Below are 24,603 nucleotides of genomic sequence, written 5' to 3'. Positions count from 1 at the left end.
GGGACTTTGGAAGTGTTTGGACTCTGGATGTCAGTGAAAAGATGAGTGTTTGATATTGTGCTAATGATGTGCAATATAAGTAAGCAAGCTCTCAGGGGTATCTTCCGACCATACTCCCAACCCAGATTAACCTTTCCGTGTGTTCAACGCCCTAAAATAAGTATGGGATCTATGAGTGAGTATATGTATAGCGATAATGAATAGCAATGTTTGTATCTTAGATGTCAACCTTTTCCCATGACAATATCAATAGCTGACACAGAAACGTAGTACACACCACAAACATATCTTCAAGCAGCATCCTGGATATCGGCTAGTTTCTCCATGGCACTCAGACGAGCAAGAACAACAGCGTTGAACTCTCGAGCTATGCTCAAAGTATTACTTTCGATGATTTTCATGCTGTCCAATATACGACGTTCAAGCTCTTGGCGTTTCTTGTCCAGGGAATGAAGTTGTTTCCACTGGGCCTTTTGAAGCTTGCCTCTATCTGGTCGTTAGTAACAGACCATATGAGTTTCCATGTAAGCCAAAACTCGAGTTCGACAGCTGTAATTGGGGGGTCATATCCCGTGCAAGATATGGATACTGGATGAAAATGAATGATGAGTTGCAAAAGAATAAGACACACCTTTGGGTTCTCTTATTCTCATACAACACACCAAGCTTCTTCCTGACTTCCTTGATGCGCTGAGCACGCTCATGTTCAATTTTGTTACGCTTTGCATCACGGCGCTTTTTCGTCTGGAAGGTATCTTGTTAGTTTAAGTATAAGGAAGATATAAAAGGTGACAATACATCGGCCATCATTTGGTTGGCTCTTTCGACAAAATCCATATCGGGAACGGAATCTTGGGAGGATATGAGAGATTCAGCATCGTCATCTATGGTAAATTGACCTGGCATTGCGAACGAGAGTATGGGGAACGCGAGGGTCGTATTTTGAAGAAGTTGATCCTGTGTATATCAAATTGAGGTGAGGAGTTCTTGATGAATTTGGAGATTCACGATATCAGACGAGAAGAGTACTTGAGGTTGATTGAATGAATAAATGTTTGAGTGAAAAGTGAAAGTCGATAATGAGATGAGATGCATGTGAAATTCAAGCTCCTCAACACAGCCAATCAGACACTAGCTTACTATCTTGATATCCCTACCCCACTAAAATTTACAAAAAGTTCCCGACCACTTTTTTCTCCGATTTCTCGATATCCATCAAACACCAAATCATTAAACGTTCTTTTATTTTCAATTCTTTACCACCACACCCAATTCCACCACAAAGATGGGTCTCGCTGCTCCCAAGAAGTGTGTTCCCCCTTCATCGCTTCCTCTCAATGAATTGTTCATAATCAATCACAAACTAACAAACATCTCTCCAGCAAAATAAAACTCTCCCACGATCCAAATAATACAAGATGGTCTGGAAATACCGACAGTTTCGGTCATCGTATGATGAAATCACAGGGCTGGACACCTGGTGAATATCTTGGAGCAAAAGATGCCGCGCACGCAGAATTCCATACCGAAGCTAATGCGTCGCACATTCGTGTGGTGATAAAAGATAATACATTAGGATTGGGTGCGAAAATAGGGAGTGGAGTAGGACATGGGGAGTGCACAGGTTTAGACGTTTTCCAAAACTTGTTGGGGAGGTTGAATGGAAAGGAAGAAGCGGAAATCGAAAAAGAACAGAAAGGGAGGGAGGACTTGAAGAGAGCAATTTACGCGGAGAGGAAATGGGGCAGCATTAGATTTGTCAAGGGAGGGGTTTTGATTGGTGATAAAATTCAGGATTTGATTGATGGAGAGAAGGAGAGACTTAAAGCTTTGGAGATCAAAGAGAAGGCAGCAGAAAGTGGTAGTGAGGAAAGCGATTCTAGCTCAGATGAGGAGGAAGAGAAATCACCAGAGCCTGTGACTGAGAAGAAGAAGTCGTCGAAACGAAAGAGAGAGGAACAGGAAGACGAAGAGAAGACATCCAGCAAGAAAAGCAAGAAGGAGAAAAAGGAAAAGGAAAAGAAGAGCAAGAAGAGGAAGAGTGAAGATGAGGATGACAAAGACAAGTCCGAATCCAAGAAATCGAAAAAATCCAAGAAAGATCGCAAGTCGAAATCGAAATCTACCTCCGAATCGGAAAATGAAACCCTAGACGAATCCGCATTGAAGGCACGCAAAAAGGAAAAGAAAGAGAAGAAGCGAAGAGAGAAAGAAGCAGCAGGCGCGGATGCCGAAGAAACAACCTCTACCTCCAAATCCTCCAAGAAATCCAAGAAAGATAAACACAAATCATCCTCCACATCCGAAACCTCCACAAAGGAGAGCACACCAATAGTCTCAGAAAGTAGTGGAAGATCAACGCCGATGGGTATACGCTCTATACGAGCTCGACATATCGCGCAGAAGAGGATGGCTAGTATGGATGTTGCAAGTCTGAACCAGGTTCGTATTCTTATTGCCCCCAGAGGAGATTCTACTTTCTGAGAGATGACTGCTAATTGTTCAATAGATTTTCATGATTAAATCGTAGACATAATGTTCATGGTTATGAAAATAGAGTAGATTTGAGATTGAAAGGGATGGAAAAAAGGAAGCGAAGACAATATTATAACTATACCAATTTTTGGAGCGATGATTTCCTGTGGTAAGAAAGACGAAAGATATGTACATGTACAGGTAAAGATATACCGTACAATACCGAGAAGGAGTACGCATTCTACCTCCATTCAACAACCCCTCATATGTATGCAGGGCGTTAGAGTCAGAGTCATAGCAGAATAACCAAAATTAATACAACCCCAGAGTTTTCTCACAAACCGTGACGCTTGTCCCCGATTTTCATTCGCTTCTTCTAGCATACTCATACCTATCTTCTCCTTGTTTTTTCATACATCCATATGTATGTACATGCGTATACACTTCTCCATCTCTGTATCACTCCCTATCCTCTCCTCTCCTATCCTCTCCTCTCCTATCCTCTCCTCTCCTATCCTCTCCTCTCCTATCCTCTCCTCTCCTATCCTCTCCTCTCCTATCCTATCCTATCCTCTCCTCCGCAGCCCAATCCAATTCCGCAGGAAAGCACTCCCTCACTCCCACAAGACCATCCATAAAATCCCATTCACAATCCCCAAACTTTCTACATCCTATGTACTAGGTACTAAATAGAAAGAGAGAAATACATACATACATATATACCCATGACCCAATCAATGCCTGTCACCCATCACCCATCACCCATCCAATTATCGACCAAACACCCCGACCGCAGCGAGAAATGGGGGTTTGGGGGCTTGCCCCCGATCTACCCATTGTTATTATGGGGTAGTAGTAGTAGTAGTAGTACGATGTATGTCCGGCTATTTGAATGCTGGAGGTAGGCAGACTTGTAGTAGTCAACCAGTTCGAAGTCCGCGAAGATGAAGACACACACAAGTACGTTGTCGAATGTGCCAGGACACTTAATCAATATGTCGGAATAAAATTCACACTTGAAAAATAAGATCAAGATTAATTTTGATTTTAACATGTTTTTTGAATTCCATCCGCTCGCTGACATTGTGAAAGTCAACCGAGAACAGCTAGCTATTTTGTTCATGTAAAGTACAATTTGGAAAAGGAGAAGGCCAGCTGCGTAAAAGGCTCAGACGCATAAACTAAACATTCCATCCCATTCCCAACCCCAACAACATTTCGTTTCATTTCATTCATGTAAGCAAGCAAGTAAGCCATGCCGAATCAATCCGCCCACAATCCCAGCGAAGTACAAGCGCCAGCAATACAAAGAGTTTCATCAATCATCAGTCTGGATCTTTTTCAAGGAATCCATGTATTCCATCTCACACATCTGTCCGAGAGCGCCAGTCTGCTCAGTAATTCTTTCTTTACTTGTATCTTTTGCTCCGTTGAGCATATTCTGAGCCGAGTAAGCTTTATAGCTAGCATCTTGAACCTCAACCAAGAAGTAAAATAAATTTCGAAAATGAAACGTCCAGCGTACACTCCGATATCCGATCACCCAATCCAATAACCTTCCATTTCTTGCTCTCTCTAGAGCTGTGGATATTCCCGTTGTTTCTGTTTCCATTGTTCATCATGTCTGTTCAACCCCCAATTCTGCAGATCCGACATTCCGTATCCATGTTATATTGTAGCGAAAGCAATTGCAGATGGTTGTAATCCATAGTTGTAAAGAAATTTCTTTGTTCCTTTAATGATTTGATCAATAAACGCCATAACTTTGAAAGATCCACTCCTGGTCATTTTCAAGCTCTTGCTCGAGAAAGACAAAAGGAAATTTGTGTACGTATTCATAGTAATCAATCCATGTAGAAATCACCCTTCAAAATGCGTTCCTGGAAGGCATCTGGTTGCTTTCGAGCAGGCTTTGATGCCGCGACAGGAGGAATGACGGAAGTGGGTGGAGCTGGGGCGTCACCAATACTCTTGGCTCGCTCATGCATTGGAACATTAAATCTTTGACTATTCGGGGGAGAGGTTGACATGATCGGACGTTGGGATTGAGAGACTTGGCTCTCGGCACGAGATCTAAGCTGCTCAGACCAGTTGAAACCGCCTTCACCTGGACGAGCAGAAGAAGCAAAGTCAGAGGGAGTTCTGGGTTTTGATTGCGTGCTTGCCTGTAGAGACTGAGTTCCTGGAGGGGTTACTCTACCACCACCTTGTGAACCTGCTGGAATTGGGGATAATGTAGAAGTAGTATAAGAAGGAGTTCTACCATTTGTGCCCGGGCTACCGTTACCCGTACGAACAGTTCGAAGTGCTTGAGCACCAAATGACATACGACGTGCAAAAGGTGTAGTTGGTGTACCTCTAGAAGGTCCATCTTCGTCATCAATGGCACTTTCATCAATTGATTCAGAAGCCGTAGTTGATACACTTCCACGTCGGCCACCAAAAGGAAACGCCGAGGATTGTGTAGGAGATGCACCAGCACCAGATAAACCAAGTGTAGAAATTGACATTCTTCGTTTATGATCTTGGGATGCGCCTGTGCTAATGGGACCCGGGAACGGACCAACCGGACCTCCGGCAGATGTACTGTTTGAACGAAAGATATTGGTAAATGTTTGAGCAGTGATGGAACCACGACGAGGTCTAGAGGATTCGTTTGGAGGTGTCGTGCCACCGTTATTGCTATTACCGTTGGAAGACATATCTGCGTTTGGATTGAAAGTTTAAAGGTAGGAAATGTATTTGGCTGAATATCACGTCGGTGACGTTGATGGTTTGATTGCCGAAACTAGGCGAGTGTTGAATGAGAGATTCTTCAGATAGCCGTAAGCTGCTCTCTCAGCTTCGGAGTGATGGGTAGGGAAGCTGATATATTCGATTTGGGTCGTGTGTGATAAGGATTCCTTTGTCGTTGATGAAATGAAGTTTGGTTTACTTAGAATTGATATCAACGGAGCTATCCCCACAAGTTTCTTTGTTCTCTTTCTTTTCGTTTCTCCGCTGAAGTCACCCACCTAATGGTTGGTAACTTTATAGTGTGTGCGTGTGTGTGTTTATGTAGGTATGTAATGTATGTATGTGGTGTGGGGTAAGAACTTGAACTTTGGTATGGAATTTTGGGAAAGCGTATAGTTTGATTTGAGGTTCTACAATATGAAGTAGAATTGATTGTATGGAAAAGAGAGATGATTCTAGAGAAGGGCAAGGTAGAAAGAAGGAAGGGATGAAGAAAGTGTTAACGTTATGGTTTAATTGGAATTGGAATTGGAATTGACAAGAAAGAGGGAAGAGATACGAAGATTCATTCATTGATATATAAGATAGAGTAACTTATAAGAGAGAGGAACCCGATCGACTTTATTATGAATTTGAAAGTGGAAGGGAAGGGAAGGAAAGTGAAGTGAAGAGGAAGGGGTCAAGGTGATTCACTCACAGCAACGATAGCAACACTCATAATCCCTGTCTAGCTCATAGCCGCTAAGGCTTTCCCCGCAAAGAAAATCATACTAACCTTGAATGATGCTAAATTTGGCAAGCTAAACCCGATTTGTATCTGACGTCGTTCTTTGACAAGGAACTTTAAGAAAGCCATCTCCGTGCGATGTCTGAGGATGTGTAGATACACGATAGCTTGTGATATATAATCATGCTCCTTTGTATTTCAACTGAGTTATACTTTATTTTACATCTTTACAATTGCAATTATTATTATCGGTGGTTGTTATTATCATTACTAATATTGTTATTATCATTATTATCAACGGTTGTATTTGATATTTAATTATTAGTACCTACTCATCTACCTATTTATATAGCTATCTATCTGAATAGATTGATTAATAATATCCAAGAAAATTAGAAAGAAAATAAAGAATTATGAATACGTTCATTCAATCTAACTACCGACATATTTACTGCATCATCTAGGTCGTATTGCGTATCATTGCGTGATTGCTCGTATATACTATTGAGTACAGTACGATTAATCGTATGAACTATCCCATGAACTCATCTATCTGCAAGTCTCTTATGTTGTTTTTTTTTGGTATCTGAGAAAGCAAAGGATCGTTACCGAAGCATGATTATCATAACGGCATGATCCGAAAATCATAACATCAGATTTATAATTCTCATGACTTCTAGGTACTCGAGGTCGTACTCTTCATCAGATCATCTACTGGTAGCTTATTGATTAGATTATTAATGAATTTCCACATTCATTCCCATATTTATTCCTAACACCGTTGATCTTCCGGGGTCAATACACTCACTAGTCAGTGCTTGATCTCGAGTTGTAGCTTGTTGTTAAACTATTGAGATCAGCAACTACGACACAGATCCATCCAAACTCTCAATAAGGTTGGATAAGGTCAACCTTTACACAACATATCGTCTTCTCATTCGTCTCTTCACCGGAATCGCTCCCTTCCTTCTCTTACCTTTCCACTTTTCTACATCTGCCGTGTGGTATCTATTAAAAAATCACCACTTACTTTAGTCGTCCTTTCCCCAGATTTAAGTGGTTCAGGGAATCCTTCACACACCTGGACGAGATAATCTTGCATACAGTTGGTGGATTCCTTACACGGAGCACCAATCGATGAAGCTCCTCATAGATATGCATATGTACTTCACATACTTTCCCTTGGATGATGTGTTAAGCTTTCTTGTCAATTTCTGGGTCGATGCTATCAAAAGCCATTGTTCATGATGACGAATGATCGTCGTTTTTCATATAGAGAGCAAACGCCGAAAGAAAGGAATGGAAAGATGGGTAGGGAACATCACATTTACCCAATTTGTTGAAACAATAACAGAGGAAACCGACTCCTTAATTCATATATATCAACCTGATATTCCATTCGATCTTCAAGATCATCAAAGGACCCCAAGAAGATCAATGTTGGATTCGTCAATGATTGCCATTTTCCGAGACAACCGCAAGCTTTGAGTGGAGGTGAAGCGACAATTGAATGTTGTGACGAATCAATTGTGTCCACTTGGAAGCCACCCGAACTTCGAAATGCGAGGTTGGAAACCCTCTAGAGTTGTGTTATGGCTTCTGATTGCAGGAATCCACATCGATAAATAAAAGCTTCCATTTCTAGGATGCAAGCTTCGATTCCTCAATCCCTCATTTTCTCGTGGTTCAACAAAGGCACTTTACAGCCATCCGATCATTACTTTGAAGTATGTTGCTTGTCCCCAAAAGGTAGCAAATCCTTTCAAAAAGGGAATAGAATTTGGATGAAGTCATCAACATTGTCTCAATTGAAAGATCTCAAGTACAACGGCATGATCAGTTACAATTCTCGGCGATCCATTATTCTGTCCGACCTGATATGAAATAAAAAGGCAGGCTTCTCTGTGGGTTATTCTTTTTAATCACGTGATTCAGCCATCAAGCATCCACATGATCTGACACCAACCAAGTTTCAATGTTCTTTATCTGCATATCTTTTTGTTTCCGAGATTGAACCTAGAACCTAAATTGGTCGGTTATACTTCCATGCCAAGTATTCCACGTAAAAGAAAGTTCTTGCGGACCTGGAAAGGTATTTCTGGTATCAACCTTCGGACTATCGGTGAGTGGGCATGTATCCGAATCCAAGCAAATGGAGTTGAGTGCATTGTAAAGAGTCTGGCTAGGGACGATTGAAATCAACGAGTGAGCTTCGTTTGCTTTATTGAGTTTGACCTACAAAGAACTTAAACCTTACGTTTCAAGGGTCCCATCGAATATTACCGCTCGAAGCATGAGGCTTCTTGGTTAGTTTTATCTCATGCGTAATAGAGTTTGAGTCATGCTTATATTCATATAACATTCCTTCACATTACTTCAATGTCTATTGACTTGATTCTAGTGTAAAGTCATCAATGTCAACTTGGCAATATGGCCTTTCATAGCCTTTGAGAATATACTCCCGGGGCCCAAGTGATAAGGATTTGTATACTCCGTTTTCGAAACCCAGGAATATTCAACACAAATCGATTCTCTCTTCTGTTCCCTAAGCAATTTTTCATTTCTCAAGGTAGCTACGTGAAATTCACGTAATTTACAGTCGAACTTCTCAAAAGCAAAACTATTCCCAATCTCGAACCTACCCGGTTAAAATTGACGATCACGATGAACAACGTCTTGCAAGCTCGAGGGAGTGAATTACAAAGCTGCATTGACAACAAAATCCTAAGCAGAATTTCCCAAACTTAATTTTCAGCTAAATTCCTGAGATGCAATGTCTTACCCCGCATTACTACTAGGCAGTCAGTGCTCAAAGTCTTAGGTGTTGATTTCAGACCTTCCTTTATTCGCTGGCCGTTGAACTTTTGGAATTGCGGTACAGGGACACTGAGATTTACTGATCAATCAAAAATACTCTCTTGGACTATACCTTAGATGTATGCACTGAAATCCACGTAAGCTATTGATCCCGGAATCAAGAACTACCTGGTGTTGGACTGGAGACTGAATAATCATAGCCCTTGATTGCTATTCATTCATGAGTTATCGGCCTTCTTTCGACTGGTTATCTATGGTATATATCAAGTAATCATTTTCCAAGTGGGTAGTGATCACAAGCAGATCGGGGTTGCTGTTGAGACTGATTCTGCATGCTTTTCATTCTTTAGTTAATTGATGCGGTGTGAAAGTGTAGTGTAACCTACACGGAATACATCGGAAATCCAACTACTTGGGACAACTAAAGAAAAAGACACTGGTGATATCAAGAAAATAGGAATTCCAATTTGACGTGAAGACCTCCCTCTTCGATCCCCTGCCCAAAAAAATCAACATCACCACAAAATCATTAAACAACACAGATTGACAAATTGATTTATGAAACTCGCGAGATAAACCCAATTATGGCAAGAAAATGGAAAGCTCTATCTAAGAAAAGATCACATCGCATCAGTAGATTTCGCACTCGATGCAGCAGGGCTATGGCCCGGTACTTCATGAAGATATTCCTCAGTACACAACACAAGGTATACGTTCCACAAGAGTATATCCTTCAAGCGAAACTTCGACATATCCAAAAATGCATAGACTGCACTGAATAGTAGTGCTCCACATACATGACAAAAATTGCAAGCCGATAGGATTTGGCACTCGAGAACCTGTCCTCACGCACCCGAGTAATGTATAATAAATAGTAACCACATCTTCCACCTCTCAGCCAAGAAATCGCGCTCACGACGCCACGGGGATAGGGATCCGCAGCATCGACAACTGAAACTCTCTTCTCCATCCCAGATGCAAGATTAAAGGAATCTAGAAATTGCACACCCATACCGACATCCTTTCTTGTACCTGCAGAGCGAAAATATCATGTTTGTACCTCTCCCTTCCCTACTCCTCCCTCCATATTCTCCCCCTTTATCGATGATCCCCTTCCAGTTCCCCAATCAGATGCCACGTAAGCCCAGCTCGAGATGAGAGAGGAGGAGGTTGGGTGTGGAAAATGGAGGGGGGGAGTCGAGTTCGAATTCGAATTCGAATTGGCAGTACGTGGGGTAGAGAAGGTGAAGGGAGGGTTCTCCAGGGATCATTTTTGTTTGCTTTTATTTTTGGATTTTCTTGATTCCTTCCTTGCTTTGAAGCGTAATATGTGATAAGCAGGGAGTAGGTGAGGGTATATGGAGTAAATAGATGGATAGATGGATTTCACTACCTGGATGTATATCAGTTATCAAATCGATATCATGCACTAGAGAACTGAGCGGTATGTATGTATGTATGTATGTATGTATGTATATACTATACACACTTTATATGTATATCTCGCGAGGAGGAAATCTGCTCTATTTAGTAAATACTCAACGATCTCTCATCCCCTCTCCTCTCCTCCATCCCCCATAAATCACAAACCAGAGAAATGGCCGAACGCTCAACACACCCCCCAACACCCTTCCTTCCCCCAACCTTCCACAATCATCCACATCCACATCCACATCCACAAACTCATCTCCCCCTAAAAATTTCCACCCAATTACAGCATGAATGGACGAAATCATCAAAAGTTCAAAACATAATTTAAGCTCGAATTTCAGGCTTCAAGGAATTACAATCACAGCTACATTTACACTTACCCTCTAGTACCTAGTACCTACGCACGCTTATATATTCACATATTCCATTATCAAGAGACAGAACAAATTCAATCATATTGATTCGGTAAACTCGATTCTCTTATTCCCTCCTTCTATAGAAACGAGAAGAGAAATAGAAAGAAACGTACATTTGTACACACTGTGGCAATGCTAGGAAATAACAGGAAAACGTAGTATGTAACTGATACTATTGTAGTGAATACTGTTTTGATTTTGTCTATTGTCCCGACGGAGATCAATTTTTTGAAACTATACTCATTACCATCTTGATGATACTCCACTCAAGTTTTATATATCGCTTCGTCATATAGTCGGTGGTCATGTAAAGGGATGCGACATCTTAAACCCTGCGCGGGCCATGCGAAAGCATTCAAATAAGTCAAGCAAGGCGCCATAAGTTCTAATTCTCTTGACGAACCAAAATCTAAGCTATACTATGATGAAAACCAAGATCTAATGATGAAATGCGAATAGCTGGAAGAATGATGCACGGCAGCATATCTTGTATGCCGCTGTTCCTCTTAAAACCCATCTCAACTTCATATTTCGCACAGATTGACAATACTTCCCAAAGGCTCCAAAGATCTCCCGCATTTACCATCCATGAGCATGCGAGAAAGTCATGAAATAAAACCATCAACTTTTTGCCGCTTGGCATGCATTCAAGCTTCCTACGACCGCGAAACACATGACTGGAGATATAGCATACGATATCTATTTGGAAATTAGGTACCATTCTTCATAAAGAAATAACAAAGCTTACCGCGAGTAATTTAGCAACCTTGTGTTGATCTTCCTCCTTAGCATCACTAACCTCTACCATAGTGATAAGTTTCACAGCCGGCGGGCCTAACGGCATGAACATCATCGAGAACCAGAGCATCGGATCTTCTCCTACCCAATTTGTATTTTTCGCCAAATAGTAAACGATTCCCGTAGAAATAACAGGCCAGATTGCGAATCGTACTGCAAGAACGTAGAAAGTTGTAAACCAGGGTGTGCTAGTAGGTTCCTTGCCTTTCCCCTTTTCACTAGTTTTGGTAACGGCTGAGTAGAGTGATACTCCTGCACCTACGACTGGTAGCGAGACAAACAGAATTCCAATATTTTCAAGAGATGCAGTGAGCCATGCTGTAAAAATTCCTCCGTCCATTGTTTCGTTGAAGAATGCTCGGTGGAGAATCGGTGAAAGTCCGACGATTGCACCGGCTATGGCACCAAGAAGAGGCGCGTTCAAAAAATCGTAAAAGAAAAGCAACCACCATCGAACTCGATCACTAAGTTCAAACCATCTTCGTCTACTTATAATAGAGGAAGGACGTCTTTCGTATACGATTGCTCGATTTGTGTCTCGTGTAGGAGGTGTCATAGTAGCCGAAGCACGTCTCGATGGGAAAAAGGAAGTAGATCTGCTAGAAATTGCTGGTCGATGTTGAGGCGAAAGAAGATTGGTGTGTTCGGTCGGAAAATGTAATCTTTCATTGTCATCTTCACTCTCACCCTCTCTGTCCTGTTGTACCTGTGCGAGTGCAGACAAAAGATCCTCTTCGTCGGGGGGATCAATCGCGAACTCTGTATCCATCATACGAGGACCAATGGCAAATGTCAGACAACTTGAGAGGACCGAATAAACAAGAAAATATGACTTTGCCTGTTCGACTGGATTGTATCCTGTCCCTCCATCTTCTAGAAGTAACGGATTCAAAAGACCAGTTTGATCTAAAGCTTGAATCAACATCAAAGGATAACTTGTCGTATTGTTGAACATAATAGTTGCGGTAATCCAATCTGGCATCCCGAAGATGAAATGAGCACCTGCACCAATCAAAAATGAAATCATATGTGTTAAGCATGCCCACACCAAAATGACGTTGTAACGATGACCTCCTCCAGCATGTAATTCTCTGCCGATCTTGACAAATTCCAACGCTGGTAGAAAGAATTTGACGGAGATTTTGGACATCATTTTGGCAGATTTGCTATCGAGAAGCTTCATGTATACCGATAGAGCACCGTAGAATATCACTAGGAGTACAGCCATGCTTGCTTGAAAAGCTGCCACGAGAGATACTGTGAGACTTGAAGCCATGATTCGAGGATTGAGCGATAGGAATTGAAGAGAAGACCATGAATGTGAGTGTGTCTCACATTTCAACTCGAGGGACTTTTGGTATGAAGAAGCTTCCTACACATAACTTCCCGAAGAGATCCAGATTAGGAAATAGCAAATCTGGATCTGGTAGTCGTACTCCAGATTACCTCCCTGTTCACAACGGATGCACGAATACATTGCGTATCGCGACTTCTATTTTGAGGAGAAATTTCTAAAGAGCCTCAGTCATTACGTCAAACCTTTGCTTCCACGGCATCAACTTTGTGCTAGAATTAGGTAAGGCTGTCTCCATTTTTGGTAGCTTTGAATAAAACGTAGAGGTATCAGTGATATCCGCTTTCGAGAAAAGGAAGTTGGTATGCAAAAAAGAAAAAGCTAGCTTAGACTTCATATAAATCAACATTTTCCATCACTTGAAGTGAACAATAAAATCTGAGAATTGACTTTGACACTCAATCAAGTAGTAGAGAGTATTTTCATCATTTCTTAAAATTATGTATTTGGTAACATATTAATATTGGATCAAGAGTTATTAAATATGTCAATCGAATCATTGCGGATGAATTTGTGTGAAGTATTGATGGGGGCAGGGGATTATTTCTGGCCGTCTTGGAAATCCCGGGAATTTGGAAGGAAATCTTTTGGCGGGTTTGGGAATCCTGAAGTTTTGTGAAGGATTCCCAAAAAGACGCTTCTCCCAGAATCACGACATGCAATAAAAGAATGCTTGATCACATGTGTCTTGACATGTTGTCCAATCAAATTAATGGTGCAATTCGATAGGTCCGTCCACCTCTGCGTAACCGGAGGATAGTGTGAGAAGTTCAACGTCGACATTATCAACATTTCGATGGATGGATTCAATGTGGTTTCATCGACCACCCATAGTCCTTCCAGCAGGTGGAATTCTGGTCTGGATGGCTTCACTTACTGGCTGGAGAGTCCCAAATTGCTTGAAGCAGGTATGTCGCCATCGCTTTCTTCCGCTGCTTCTAGCTCTAGGGGACAATAACATTATCAGTATGCCTCGATCTATATCCGTTCGATGACTGTTCTGCGAGCGATATACCTCCTTTGCATCAAAAATGGCCAGATGATTGTCACTTGGAGAATAGCTTCAGATCTATAACACATGTGATTTATTTGGACGCATCAAGGCGCTATATCCATTTCAACCACCGCAGGATTTCTTCCTATTGTCTCATTCCCAGTCAAGACTCCAGACTTCAAATTTGAATTTTCTTTCATTGCCGAGGTGGTAGAATCAAGCTCCCTAGCATCTGTTCTATAATCATAAAGTTCGTGCAATCCGCTATTGTCGGCGACAGGTCCTGTAAAGGCTATTGATTCCCCATTGATATCTTTCTCGCCTTTCGGTGAAGTCGATGGTTTATATCGTTTTAAGAAGATCAGAGCAATAACAATAAGGAAAATAAGAGCAAGGCCTCCAAGGACTCCTCCAACTATGGCTCCAACATTGTTCGGTGAAGCTTTCGCACTAGTTGATTGAGTACCAGGAGATGATGAGGACGTTGCGACAACAATTGTAGAGTAATATTGTGTTGTTGATTCTTGTGATCCTGAAGCCGACGAAACTGTCGACACAGAACTGCTTGTTGGATTGACCAGATAAAAGTTGGTGGTTGGTGATGTCGCACATGTGAGATATGTATATGTTTGTTCTTCGGAAACTAATAAAGCTGTTGAACAATAAGGCATCGCATTTGTGCTATAGTAAAATTAGTCTTCAAGTGACAGGCTTTTTGTCCAACAGTCAAGTAATGTACATACCATTGAATTTGTGTCAAACTAGACCTCCCACAACCAGTAGAGCAAGTGCCATCATCGACACAGTAGCCAGCAAAATCACAATTGGTAGCTTCAGCTATAGTGTTTGGGCAAAATCCCCATAAATTATCGATAGTATCTTCGCGACAAACATATCCGGGTTCAGCTGTCCGAGGAATTTCGATGTCGCCATTTGAATATCCGCAAAGTGTACCAAAAGACGTCGTTTGGCGGGCTCTCAATTGGACTGGCACGCTTGAAGCAGGTGTAGGAAGTGGAGATTCAGGTATGGTGATTGCCTCGCTTTGAATAAGGAATAGGAAAAGAATGAATAGATTCATCATTCTTAACAGCGAAAACTACGAAATCATGAATGTTTTCGATTTCTCCAATTTCTCCGACATTCAAAAGAAAATCAGAGAAGTACATTCCTTGAGTATCTTCGAAAATCAGTGTTAGATACTAAACAATTACCCACCTGATATGCAGGTGTGCGGCGAGAGCACTCAATGCAACGTGATGGGATGATCTTCAATCTACATGACAAATTGGCCCTGCTCCTGAATTTGACATGCAGATTAGCGCCACAAATATAAATCTAGACCCTAAATATTCCTGACAGCTGGACAGCCGTTACCAGGGGATAAGTTTTGTATCAAAGTTGAAGCTTCCAATACCATGACAAGACATCAGACTCGCGCTTCGTCAAAGTCCACGAAATTTCAGTCGTTGATATTAGTCCAGTATTAAAATCGCAAGCAATGATCACATGAATATCAATACAGATGATTGGCTAGCCAGATAACATGGGTATTTGAATGGAGAAGGAATTCAATAGTTTAATCTGTGGGAGCTGGTAGTTTTCGGACTAGAGCCCCATTGCATCGTATAATCACATCCAATCATTATCCTGGTACAATAAATTTCAGCCCCTGCAGAGTTAACTGCAACGCCGCGTAATGTATCATGATGATGAAAATGATGGCTTGATTTGCGCGCTTCGTGCGCTTTGCTTTTGTGGTATTTACTTGGTACTTGATATGACGTGCCTGATAACTGGTGATGTTTTAACCCTCTCATATCCTAATTTGTATAAAATTCGAAGATTTGATATCTTGTGGTTGCGCTTATCTAGTATCGTACGAGCTGTGCGGGAAACATCATTCCTGTCTATCTAGAATGCGTCTATGATTTACTTTTCTCTTCATGATGACTGACATTTTATAGATATCGTTACGCCTTATTTGCTCATGTTCTTCGCCATGGACAGATGATTAATGTCCTTTCCATATAAGGAATTGAGAGTAGCGAAGGGGCGAGGGGCAGCAGAAGCTATCACCAGCTCACAATAAATCATCAGTCTCATAATATCAAATTCCTTTCCAACTCCTCCACCCCCGGAAAGGACGTCTTCAAACCACCCTACGCAATGTTTAGGAATGATGCGAAACTATCTGGATATGCTGGTCGGATATGCTAGCTGTAGCACGAGCGATATTTCCTGAGTGCATATAAAGATGGAATGGGAGTCCTAGAACATTTATACATAAGTTGTGTATTCGTTATAGACTATCAAAAGTGTGGTCGAAGAGCAAGAACAGGGGATTCGCTTGCCATCCGCAACCCCCTCTTTTTACCGATTCACTGATTCCCTCAACCACAAGCTCACACTGAGAGAACGATAGATGAGCTATATAAGCTCGCACTCATGCCTTTCTTGTATCTCCATGCTAAAGTGGCAGCGGTGAACTGGCAGGTAGTCGATATGGTTTCGTGTGGATGGGACAGCTTCGCTGAAATTGCACCAAAACCAAAGCCAAGCGGTGTAAGTTTCAAGCCAGTTCGATTCAAATGCTTTGAGATAGCACCTGTCTATATCACGATCTGAAGTGATAATATGACTAATGACAACGCGAAGGAAATTTAAAAGCAAACGGCTTGAGATCGACAACGTCGAAAATTCATCGACAGTGAAGTTTCACTAGTATTCAATTATCTGAAGTATAGATGTCAACCACGGATATGATGCAGCATTTCCATACATTCTGAGATATCGGAAACAAGACCGGATGCAAGGCGAATCCAAACTTCCTGAACCAAATGTGTCCAATGGATTTTGCGAAAACTTTGATTTACTTCGAGCTGGAAAACGGTCTTTAAATAACTCGTTGATGCATTCGGCTAAATCACAGCACCTAAGAGTCATACATCAGGATTTACCCCGCGCCAATTCACACTCTCTCATCTTCCTTATCTACTCTTCAAATTATTCAAATCCCATCTCTCACTGATCATCATGGAAAATTAAACCTGGTGGTATAAAAGTCTGTGCTGAACATTCTCCTCTGTCTTTCAATCATACGATGCTACCGACCAGGAGTTCATGCTATAATGTGAGCTCCGACGTCAAGTCCAACCCCATTAGGATATACTAATGCGAGTAGCGAATAAGACGTTGTTTTCAGCTGGCTAGCTGAGCCAGGAATTTTGGATTTGTTATTTTTCTTACTGTTGTCATTTAATCTATTAATGTTATTATAGACAATGAAAGTGATGATTTTAGCAGTGACAACGGAGAAGATTCATATACGGTAACGTTGTAAGATTTCTGCAATTGTAGGACTTGGGAAAAATGAGATATAGATCAGATCAGCAGGAAATCTCTTCTCTAATCGGAATGACCGTTTGGCTGCAAACCTATCTGTGAAGTAATTTGGGGGTTTCGATCTATGTTGAAATCTAAAGCAATAAGCGGTATCTAAATAACCCTTGCTCTCAGATTTGAATCGCTAGTAGTGTGGAATATCTCTTGTTGACTCACCAAATAAAACTCAATGTACTTCTTTGTGTTCAACACATACATCTGATCCACCAATCCTCTCCAATTACCCCTCCTTATCATCCTCCCCCTTTCCCGATTGTATTTACAACCCCCAAAAATCACTTACCCCGCTTGAAGTTTCTCTCAATCTTCACTTCTCTACACTTTCTGACTTCTTACTTATTTAAGACGTCGCTTAGCTTTTCCCTGGAGCTGCAAATCTTGAGATCAGGATCAAAGTCGACTCAAGGATCTTGTTCAGTTCAGTTCAGTACAACGTTCTGTGTAAACTAGAGTGATTTTTTGGTTATAGAAAGTGTACAAAATGCTTGAATAATCACTTAGCTTGCTTATCGCCAAAAGCTTGGGGAGTTTGACATATGTGGAAAGAAAGAAAGATTGACAGCAATGAAGATTTAGTGGTAACAATCACGTCCTCTGTTCCTCAACGAAAATATACGAGGAGATAGAGTAAAGATTCTATGGATGTACTCGACAATTTCGTCTTTGACACCAAAGTGAGAAGTGAGAACCATATCCTGGATATCATATATCAAATCGACTTACTCGGTCTGGCTCTGCCCAGGTGATATGAGTCACCACTGATGGAGGGAAATTCCTTCTCTATCGGTCTTGGGGTTTTCTGATAATACTATCCCAGTATCTTGGAAGCACATTAGCCCGTTCTTAAACACTACAGAATTGCAGATTTCGAGAGATTCGCACTACTCGGTCAATCTCAAAGCCGCGCATATAGAAATATTGGCATGGTGATGGAGTCATTTGTATGATTCACTAATCCAAACTTTCTTCCATACTACGCCCTTAGATTCATTCTCCTTTCAATTACTATTCAAGACGGGATATTTAAGAGCCCAATGATCTGAAAGTAACACATCATATTGCCATCAACAAGAGAAAGGTTTCTAAGGAATTTGATGGAAGTAATCAAGATGCATCTGTTTAGCCCTGTATCCTATTTCTCGCTGGACAAGATTTGAGTTGTGCAGAAAATGATGGATACCATGTATTCTATACCTAGGTAGGCTTTATATTTTACTATAATATAGTCTGTTGATGTATATATTGACCGATATATAGCATTGCACCGTTTCATCGACATCAACAACACCCTATTCAAAGCGACAACAAGTACTAAAACGAGACCGAAAGTAACAACAATAACATCATTTTCTCGCGTTCGCATTTCCTAGATCAGTGGTAAGGAATCACGTGTTGAATGTTAAATGTAAATACCTACCTAGAGATCTCAGTCGATATAGCGAGAACGTCAAGGCGGGCTGGAGCATTGGAATTCAATCGAAGTTGTGGTTTGCATAATGATACTTACTAAAACTTATGTGTGAAAAGTTTATATAATGATGGGTAGTATGAGAAAAAGCCAAAGTGTGAAGAGCACAACGGGAACTTCCCATGAGTACATGTATGCACCTCCTTATTTCTCCTTTCTTCTTGGTATTCACCTAACCTCAATTTTGCACCTTGATAGTCACCCCCCAAAAGACGGGGTCAGTTCCCTCCCCAGGGTCTCGAATTTTTCTTCAAGTACTTATAAATAAACATCTCTCTCATTAACACTTGATCATCCATCTACATATCAAGACCTCCAACCTACCAATGCAAGAAAGAAAACCATACCCAGCATTGGTTTCCTATAGATGTACTCGCATTCTAATATTGTCTTTTTCGATTGAAGTTGACGGACTTTTGATTTTGGGGTTGGGGGAATTTGAGAAGGGGCTTCGATGAGGGGATTTAGAGATGTGGCGGTAAAGATGATGTAAAAAAGTATATGTAACTCCTATCGGAGTATAACAACAGCAACAACAATCAGGACGACTAAGGTTTGGATATCCTTGTCCCTCTGAGTTGGTGGATCATTTAGGTGGATACGAGGTAAGTTATAGAAATGTGTGGGATTGAATATGCAGATACTTCCATATAAGATGGAGAAAGGAAGAATGAAAGAAAGAACGGAAGAGAGGAAGGAAGTGCCACTCGATACTTCCAATGAATACCTACCTACATATTACATAGCAATCCTTCCAACAACATCAAGAAGTACAAATCAATCACAAACAAGGTTTCTTCACAAATGACAGACAGATAATCAATAACAATGTATTTAATATTTGATTTCTCATTTTCTCTATCTATCTTTCCATCCCCTTTCCATGCTTTATGCATTCATCGCCTATCACCTTTCCATGCATCTAGCACCACCACAAAAATCACCAACCACACCACAAAAACTATGCACAACTAAAGGTATAAAAGCGTCTCATCGAGAAAAGAAATTTCTATCCAATCCCATCCTCTTCCAATATCCTCAAGCCGATCAGCGGCGAGTATACAACAAAAAAGGTGGTGTAAATATTGTTCCATGCCAATGACCGCCAATGCAAATCAAGCCACCCATCCATAAATCAAATATAAAAAGGATCCAAATAAATCACATCATGATTCCCCGTACCTATACCAATTCCAAAACACGTACTCTTCATTGTGAATAGTCATTGCAATATGACAGGTATTCATAGTAAAGAGCATACGTTTAGATTATCACAAGTGACATCGCAGTATACGCATCAACGTATCGGAATTTCAAGGTATGGATAGAGGGAGTAACCAAGAAAGAAGATGAATCGAAAAAAACTCCAGGTAACGAATCAAAGATATGTGTGAGGGCATGTTTTAATCGTTAATCGGGGGTATTCGTGCTCCGTCGAAAAGAGAAAACAAGATCAAAAAAAGCGAGCATGAAATTTTCTGGCGTGAGAAGTAAAATCAAAAAAGAATAAAAAAGGTATCGTCAAGCCGTAAAAGGGGGGTAATTTTCGTTAAAAAAAAAGAAGTGTGAAGAGTAAACTGAAGTGATGAGATGTCGCATCGAAGATTTCGCATGTGTGAAATTTTTCTTATTTTGGGGAGATGAAGAGAGGGTATTTTTGGAAACGCATTCCAAGAAAAGATCTAGATGCCATAGGGCAGGAATGACGATCAATCAATTACATGATCGGCGCCGTCTAGATGGACCCGCATTCTTTTGTCTCATCATCTGTTTGTTTACAGCAACGCTGCAACAGCCATGATAAACAATCCCATTACACCATAGCTTGCTTGAACATTTGAAGCTGCGCCGACAAAGGTTGGTACGGCAGAGGCTGTTGATGCGCCAATTCTTGAGGTTGTGGATGCGATGATGGTTCCAACGGATCCGGTAGGTGCAATTGCAGAGGTGTTGTAGGTGGAGTAGGTGGAGGTAACAGATGCGACGACTTCAGATACGGTAATGGTGCGAGTGTGGGTAGATGTAGATGTGAAGGTTGTGGTGGAGGTAACTGATTGTGCGCATACACATGCGACAAAAAGGGAAAGCAACAATGCTGTGAGACCGTGGAACTGCATTGTGTATGTGGTTGTTTGGAAAAAGTTCTTGAGTAAAGATTTTTGAATTTATTGACAAGAAAGTAATTGTATGAGAGGAGTGTGTGTTATAGTTTTTGAAGGATCGAAACCAACGTTAAATAGATTTGAGTAGTCGTTGGTGGGTAGTTGCTTCGAGGAGGAAGATGTATATCAGAAAGATATTGATCAAAGCGCAGATAATGTTTGATATTGTTTCGAAAGTGGAGTGTTTTGGGTCAATAGACTCAAACCTTGAACAATAGGTCAAAAGGGTATTGTGTTTGGTGAATGGGTAGATATCGAATGATGGTGAGTGAATCTGATAGATGTCTGGAGTATGTTTTCTTGAGATATACTTTGAATGATTGTAGACTTTGCCAACGAAGTCTGATTGAGTTGTCTGAAGCAAGCTGCAGGTATTGGGATTAATGAAGGTGTGTGTTGTTAGAAGAGAGAGAAGAAGGAAGAAGTATTGGGGCGCAAGATGAAGAAGATATCTGAGCGAGCGCGAGCGGTCGAGTAGAAGTGGATCTACGTCTTTTCCTACTAAAGGTGGCCCGTGATTGGATTGGGGGTAAACTGACAACGTTTTGTTTTTTCTTTTTCTTTCTGCTCAGTGCCCACGTTACGTTGGAATCGGTGAATTTCGCAGGTTGACTAGGGGAAGTAGAGAAGCTTGGCCCGGCTAATAATTGAGTGTACGCTTGACTTGGTTGACTTGGTTGACTTGGTTGATATGCTTGATCTGCTTGACAAATGAGTGGGAAATGGTCCATTGTACCATAAGGAATCCTAGAACACATCAATCTAGATCTCTATGATTATATCCAAAAGAGGCAATCCATAAGATTCCACATGGTATTACACCGCAATGGAAGATATAAAGTTGAATTGATAATATAAAAATTAATCTCAGCGATCAAATCAACTGACTCTTTTCTCCTATTGTTAATATCAAGTGAATGGGGCAATGGGGAGAAATCTAATACGAGCAAGGAAGAAGTAAGTTTCTGTCATACAATCATACAAATGAAAATAAAATGAAGTCTGTTGAACATTATCAATCTCCGGATTTTGAGTTGGTCTGTTAAGTTTGTACCGTGGATGTATGCGGGAGTACCGCTACACCGTATCTTCCCATCTCCATGGCTAATCGTCATAATTCATTTCATTTCATTTCCTTTTTGACTTTGAACATTCACGAATCGTGATTTGTGAAGCTCATCGCCTGGCATGCGAAATCTCTTTCTTCTGTCGACTTATCTTCTTATCGTCTCAAACTTCAGTCTTTGCACTTTCTAAAACATCGAGCAGTGCTAAGCTTCACTTCTGTTACACTTCATTCACATGTAATGGGTCCAGTAGAGGAAGTCAGGACTCAACAGTCCAGAGTCCAGATGCAAAGTCAAGACAACAGAAAAAGCGTGTTTCCGTTAGTCATTTCATCCTTACTGCAATACCGTCCGGTTCGTCCAGTTCCAAAAGCTAAAGCTCATCCCCACAATCAGCCGTAATCTTAAATTTGAACGCGAAAGACAAGGATACGGCGAGGATCCGATGTGTGGCTAGTAAGGATTATTATGAGACAAATCTCGTTTTATAGGCGCTTCGGAAGACAAGCGAAATTTAAGTGGATCTCTCTGTAAAAACTGGTACCTGAATTAACCTGAATTGGCGGTTAATTCTTGGTTAATTCATGGTTAAAAACTTCCAATAAAATTTCAGCCTTAGAAGTTAAAATGGTACCTGACTAGAGGACCTGACTAATAAAGTAGAGTGAAGAAAGAAAATTCAATGAAAAGCATTTTCATGGTGCATATTGACGTGATTGATCCGACTCAGACTCAACTAACAATCTACCGTACCTACGTATCTAGTCCAATCTAGACACGATACTGTACTCGGCTCAACGGCGACAAGGCGACAACACAACAACACATTCCATGGGTTCGATAAAAGGACCGTAAAAGAACACGTGAAGATGATTCATTGGAGTAATTCTTTTTTTCCTTTCCTCACTCCTAATGAATTTTAGGAAAAGATCCGATTCACAGTTCATGTTCTTCATATTCCGCACATCAGGAAGAATTATCCATGGGAGGAAAAGGAAAATCTCATGACTCTTGATTAGTAAGGTAGTAGATAGTACCTAGGTATTAGGTAGGTACCCTTTCCATCATCTTCTTGCGTATTCCCTCCTACGTACAATTGTTAGATCTACTGCCCAGTGCTACCTATCTACCTACCTAGGTACCTACCTCACTTGTGTGCCACGTGTGTAAGCCAAAAATGCTCCTTCCCGTCGGTCTCTTACTGGTACATCCAATTCAAAATGATTCCTTTGCACCGCAGCAAGAGGAAATTTCCGATATTCAAATAATATCTCAGCCTCTTCCCCAATCTATATTTATGAGATGAGACGAGATGAGATGAGATGAGATAAGATGCCATCTATTTGGAGCGGTTAAATGTTACCATACCCAAGGTACCAACTCTCCCCGAATGCACTGCTGCAGCCTTGAAGGTCCTTTGAAATTTATCCAAAGGATTCCTTATTGGTTGAAGAGCGGTCGAGCGGAGATTTAAAACCAAGCTTGGAAGTTGAATACCCTCACCAATTACTCAAAAATCCTCTTCCTGAACTTTTTGACCACCAAAATCCATTACGCGAAACAAAAGGAATAGTATTTCTTATACTCGCTGATCAAACCATTCTGGAGAAATCATTCTTATTGAGGATCAAACAAGTGCTCTTTTCACGAGTCACGACTCTCATAATCAAGCTTGAGAAGCTTGAGAATGGTGGATAACGTTATTTTTCCTGCCCTCCAAATCCATGCTGCGCCATGTATTTTCTCCATTTCTGTACATGCTCGAAACAAGCCTTTTTGCGCATCTCTCAAACTTTCCATTCTTGGTTCCCAACTCCGCCATCCAATCCTTTCATATCATCTCTTCCTTCCTCAGATCAAATAATATTGTCGTAATGAGGGGTCGTCCAACTTGAGACCATGTTGCACAAAGCGTGTGGGTTGCTCAAACAGATGATGTATCGGAAATTTTCGCGCTCATTCATCAAATCATTTTAAGTTGAGATGAATTTACGAGACGCATTTGCTTGTCCTTTCGTCTGTTGCATTTACTTGCTTATCTTTTGAAATTCCTGGCATGAATATCAATATGGAGATTCAGCATGCAACCTCGTCATGTGTCATCATGCCTTCAATTGCATTTATCCATGGAGTCATGGAAAGTAGAACCTCCTCAATAGGTGGGATGAACCCTCGATGTCTCACGCTGTTTGATCTACACATCGGACGGAAACAATTCGTTTCCCTTGCTTAATCTGGGGTTGTGTTCCCGAAAATATATCGAGTATCACGTGATGCGTTTTACATTAATGAGATGACGACGAGCATTGCAAATGTTTACTCGAGCTTGTACTAGTCGAATGTGGGGTACGAAGCAGCATAAGATCTCACCTTGTAAATGATATCTACTGAAATGTACAATCGTCTCGATTTTAATGCAGAAACTAATAAGGCTAAAGCCCGTCGAATTTGCCAGTCATCTTTGTGCTAAATCATAACTTCTGACAAGGGATTGTTCAGTTCTCGATCCTGTCTCTGTTGCCGACATGGAACAAGGAAATACTTCTACAAAAATACAATGGCATTGTACTGCGCTTGTACTTGCGATGGTTCACCCAAGAGTAAAACAATTTTACATCTGAACAGGCCGCTTTTGTTTGCATAAAACTTGCAGAATTCCTTCAAGGTAATTCCATCAATTCGCTTTCAATTCATACAGCAAAAACAACATCCACTCATTCACACAACGGTAGTATTAAACTTATTCGGTTATC

The 24,603-nt window shown here is 41.0% G+C and overlaps 7 protein-coding genes across 7 annotated transcripts; 1 reads left to right on the top strand and 6 right to left on the bottom strand.

Moving 5' to 3' along the window:
• Positions 1–290: 290 nt before the first annotated feature.
• EAE97_003098 (uncharacterized protein) lies at positions 291–906 on the bottom strand (the record flags this gene model as incomplete). Its single annotated transcript, XM_038873610.1, has 3 exons — positions 291–486; positions 632–744; positions 799–906. The coding sequence occupies 3 exons, from the start codon at positions 904–906 to the stop codon at positions 291–293; spliced, it is 417 nt and encodes a 138-aa protein (XP_038735473.1).
• A 379-nt stretch (positions 907–1,285) lies between these two features.
• On the top strand, positions 1,286–2,530 carry EAE97_003097 (uncharacterized protein; the record flags this gene model as incomplete). Its single annotated transcript, XM_038873609.1, has 3 exons — positions 1,286–1,308; positions 1,383–2,442; positions 2,510–2,530. 3 exons carry the CDS (start codon positions 1,286–1,288, stop codon positions 2,528–2,530), a joined length of 1,104 nt encoding a protein of 367 aa, XP_038735472.1.
• A 1,263-nt stretch (positions 2,531–3,793) lies between these two features.
• On the bottom strand, positions 3,794–4,087 carry EAE97_003096 (uncharacterized protein; the record flags this gene model as incomplete). The annotated part of the gene is made up of 1 exon (XM_038873608.1): positions 3,794–4,087. One exon carries the CDS (start codon positions 4,085–4,087, stop codon positions 3,794–3,796), a length of 294 nt encoding a protein of 97 aa, XP_038735471.1.
• A 232-nt stretch (positions 4,088–4,319) lies between these two features.
• Positions 4,320–5,177, bottom strand: EAE97_003095 (uncharacterized protein; the record flags this gene model as incomplete). The annotated part of the gene is made up of 1 exon (XM_038873607.1): positions 4,320–5,177. One exon carries the CDS (start codon positions 5,175–5,177, stop codon positions 4,320–4,322), a length of 858 nt encoding a protein of 285 aa, XP_038735470.1.
• A 6,046-nt stretch (positions 5,178–11,223) lies between these two features.
• EAE97_003094 (uncharacterized protein) lies at positions 11,224–12,676 on the bottom strand (the record flags this gene model as incomplete). The annotated part of the gene is made up of 2 exons (XM_038873606.1): positions 11,224–11,301; positions 11,351–12,676. The coding sequence occupies 2 exons, from the start codon at positions 12,674–12,676 to the stop codon at positions 11,224–11,226; spliced, it is 1,404 nt and encodes a 467-aa protein (XP_038735469.1).
• A 1,176-nt stretch (positions 12,677–13,852) lies between these two features.
• On the bottom strand, positions 13,853–14,892 carry EAE97_003093 (uncharacterized protein; the record flags this gene model as incomplete). The annotated part of the gene is made up of 2 exons (XM_038873605.1): positions 14,492–14,892; positions 13,853–14,429 (listed from the first exon to the last, which is right to left on the bottom strand). Exons 1-2 carry the CDS (start codon positions 14,830–14,832, stop codon positions 13,853–13,855), a joined length of 918 nt encoding a protein of 305 aa, XP_038735468.1. The 5' UTR covers positions 14,833–14,892.
• Positions 14,893–20,396: 5,504 nt separating this feature from the next.
• Positions 20,397–20,738, bottom strand: EAE97_003092 (uncharacterized protein; the record flags this gene model as incomplete). Its single annotated transcript, XM_038873604.1, has 1 exon — positions 20,397–20,738. One exon carries the CDS (start codon positions 20,736–20,738, stop codon positions 20,397–20,399), a length of 342 nt encoding a protein of 113 aa, XP_038735467.1.
• Between the last annotated feature and the right edge of the window lie 3,865 nt (positions 20,739–24,603).

Source organism: Botrytis byssoidea, assembly GCF_014898295.1.
Source record: "Botrytis byssoidea strain MUCL 94 chromosome Unknown BBYS_005, whole genome shotgun sequence".
NCBI classification, from domain to species: Eukaryota; Fungi; Ascomycota; class Leotiomycetes; order Helotiales; family Sclerotiniaceae; genus Botrytis; species Botrytis byssoidea.
Note: the sequence above shows the minus strand (reverse complement) of the source record. Positions and strands in the feature narration are given on the sequence as shown.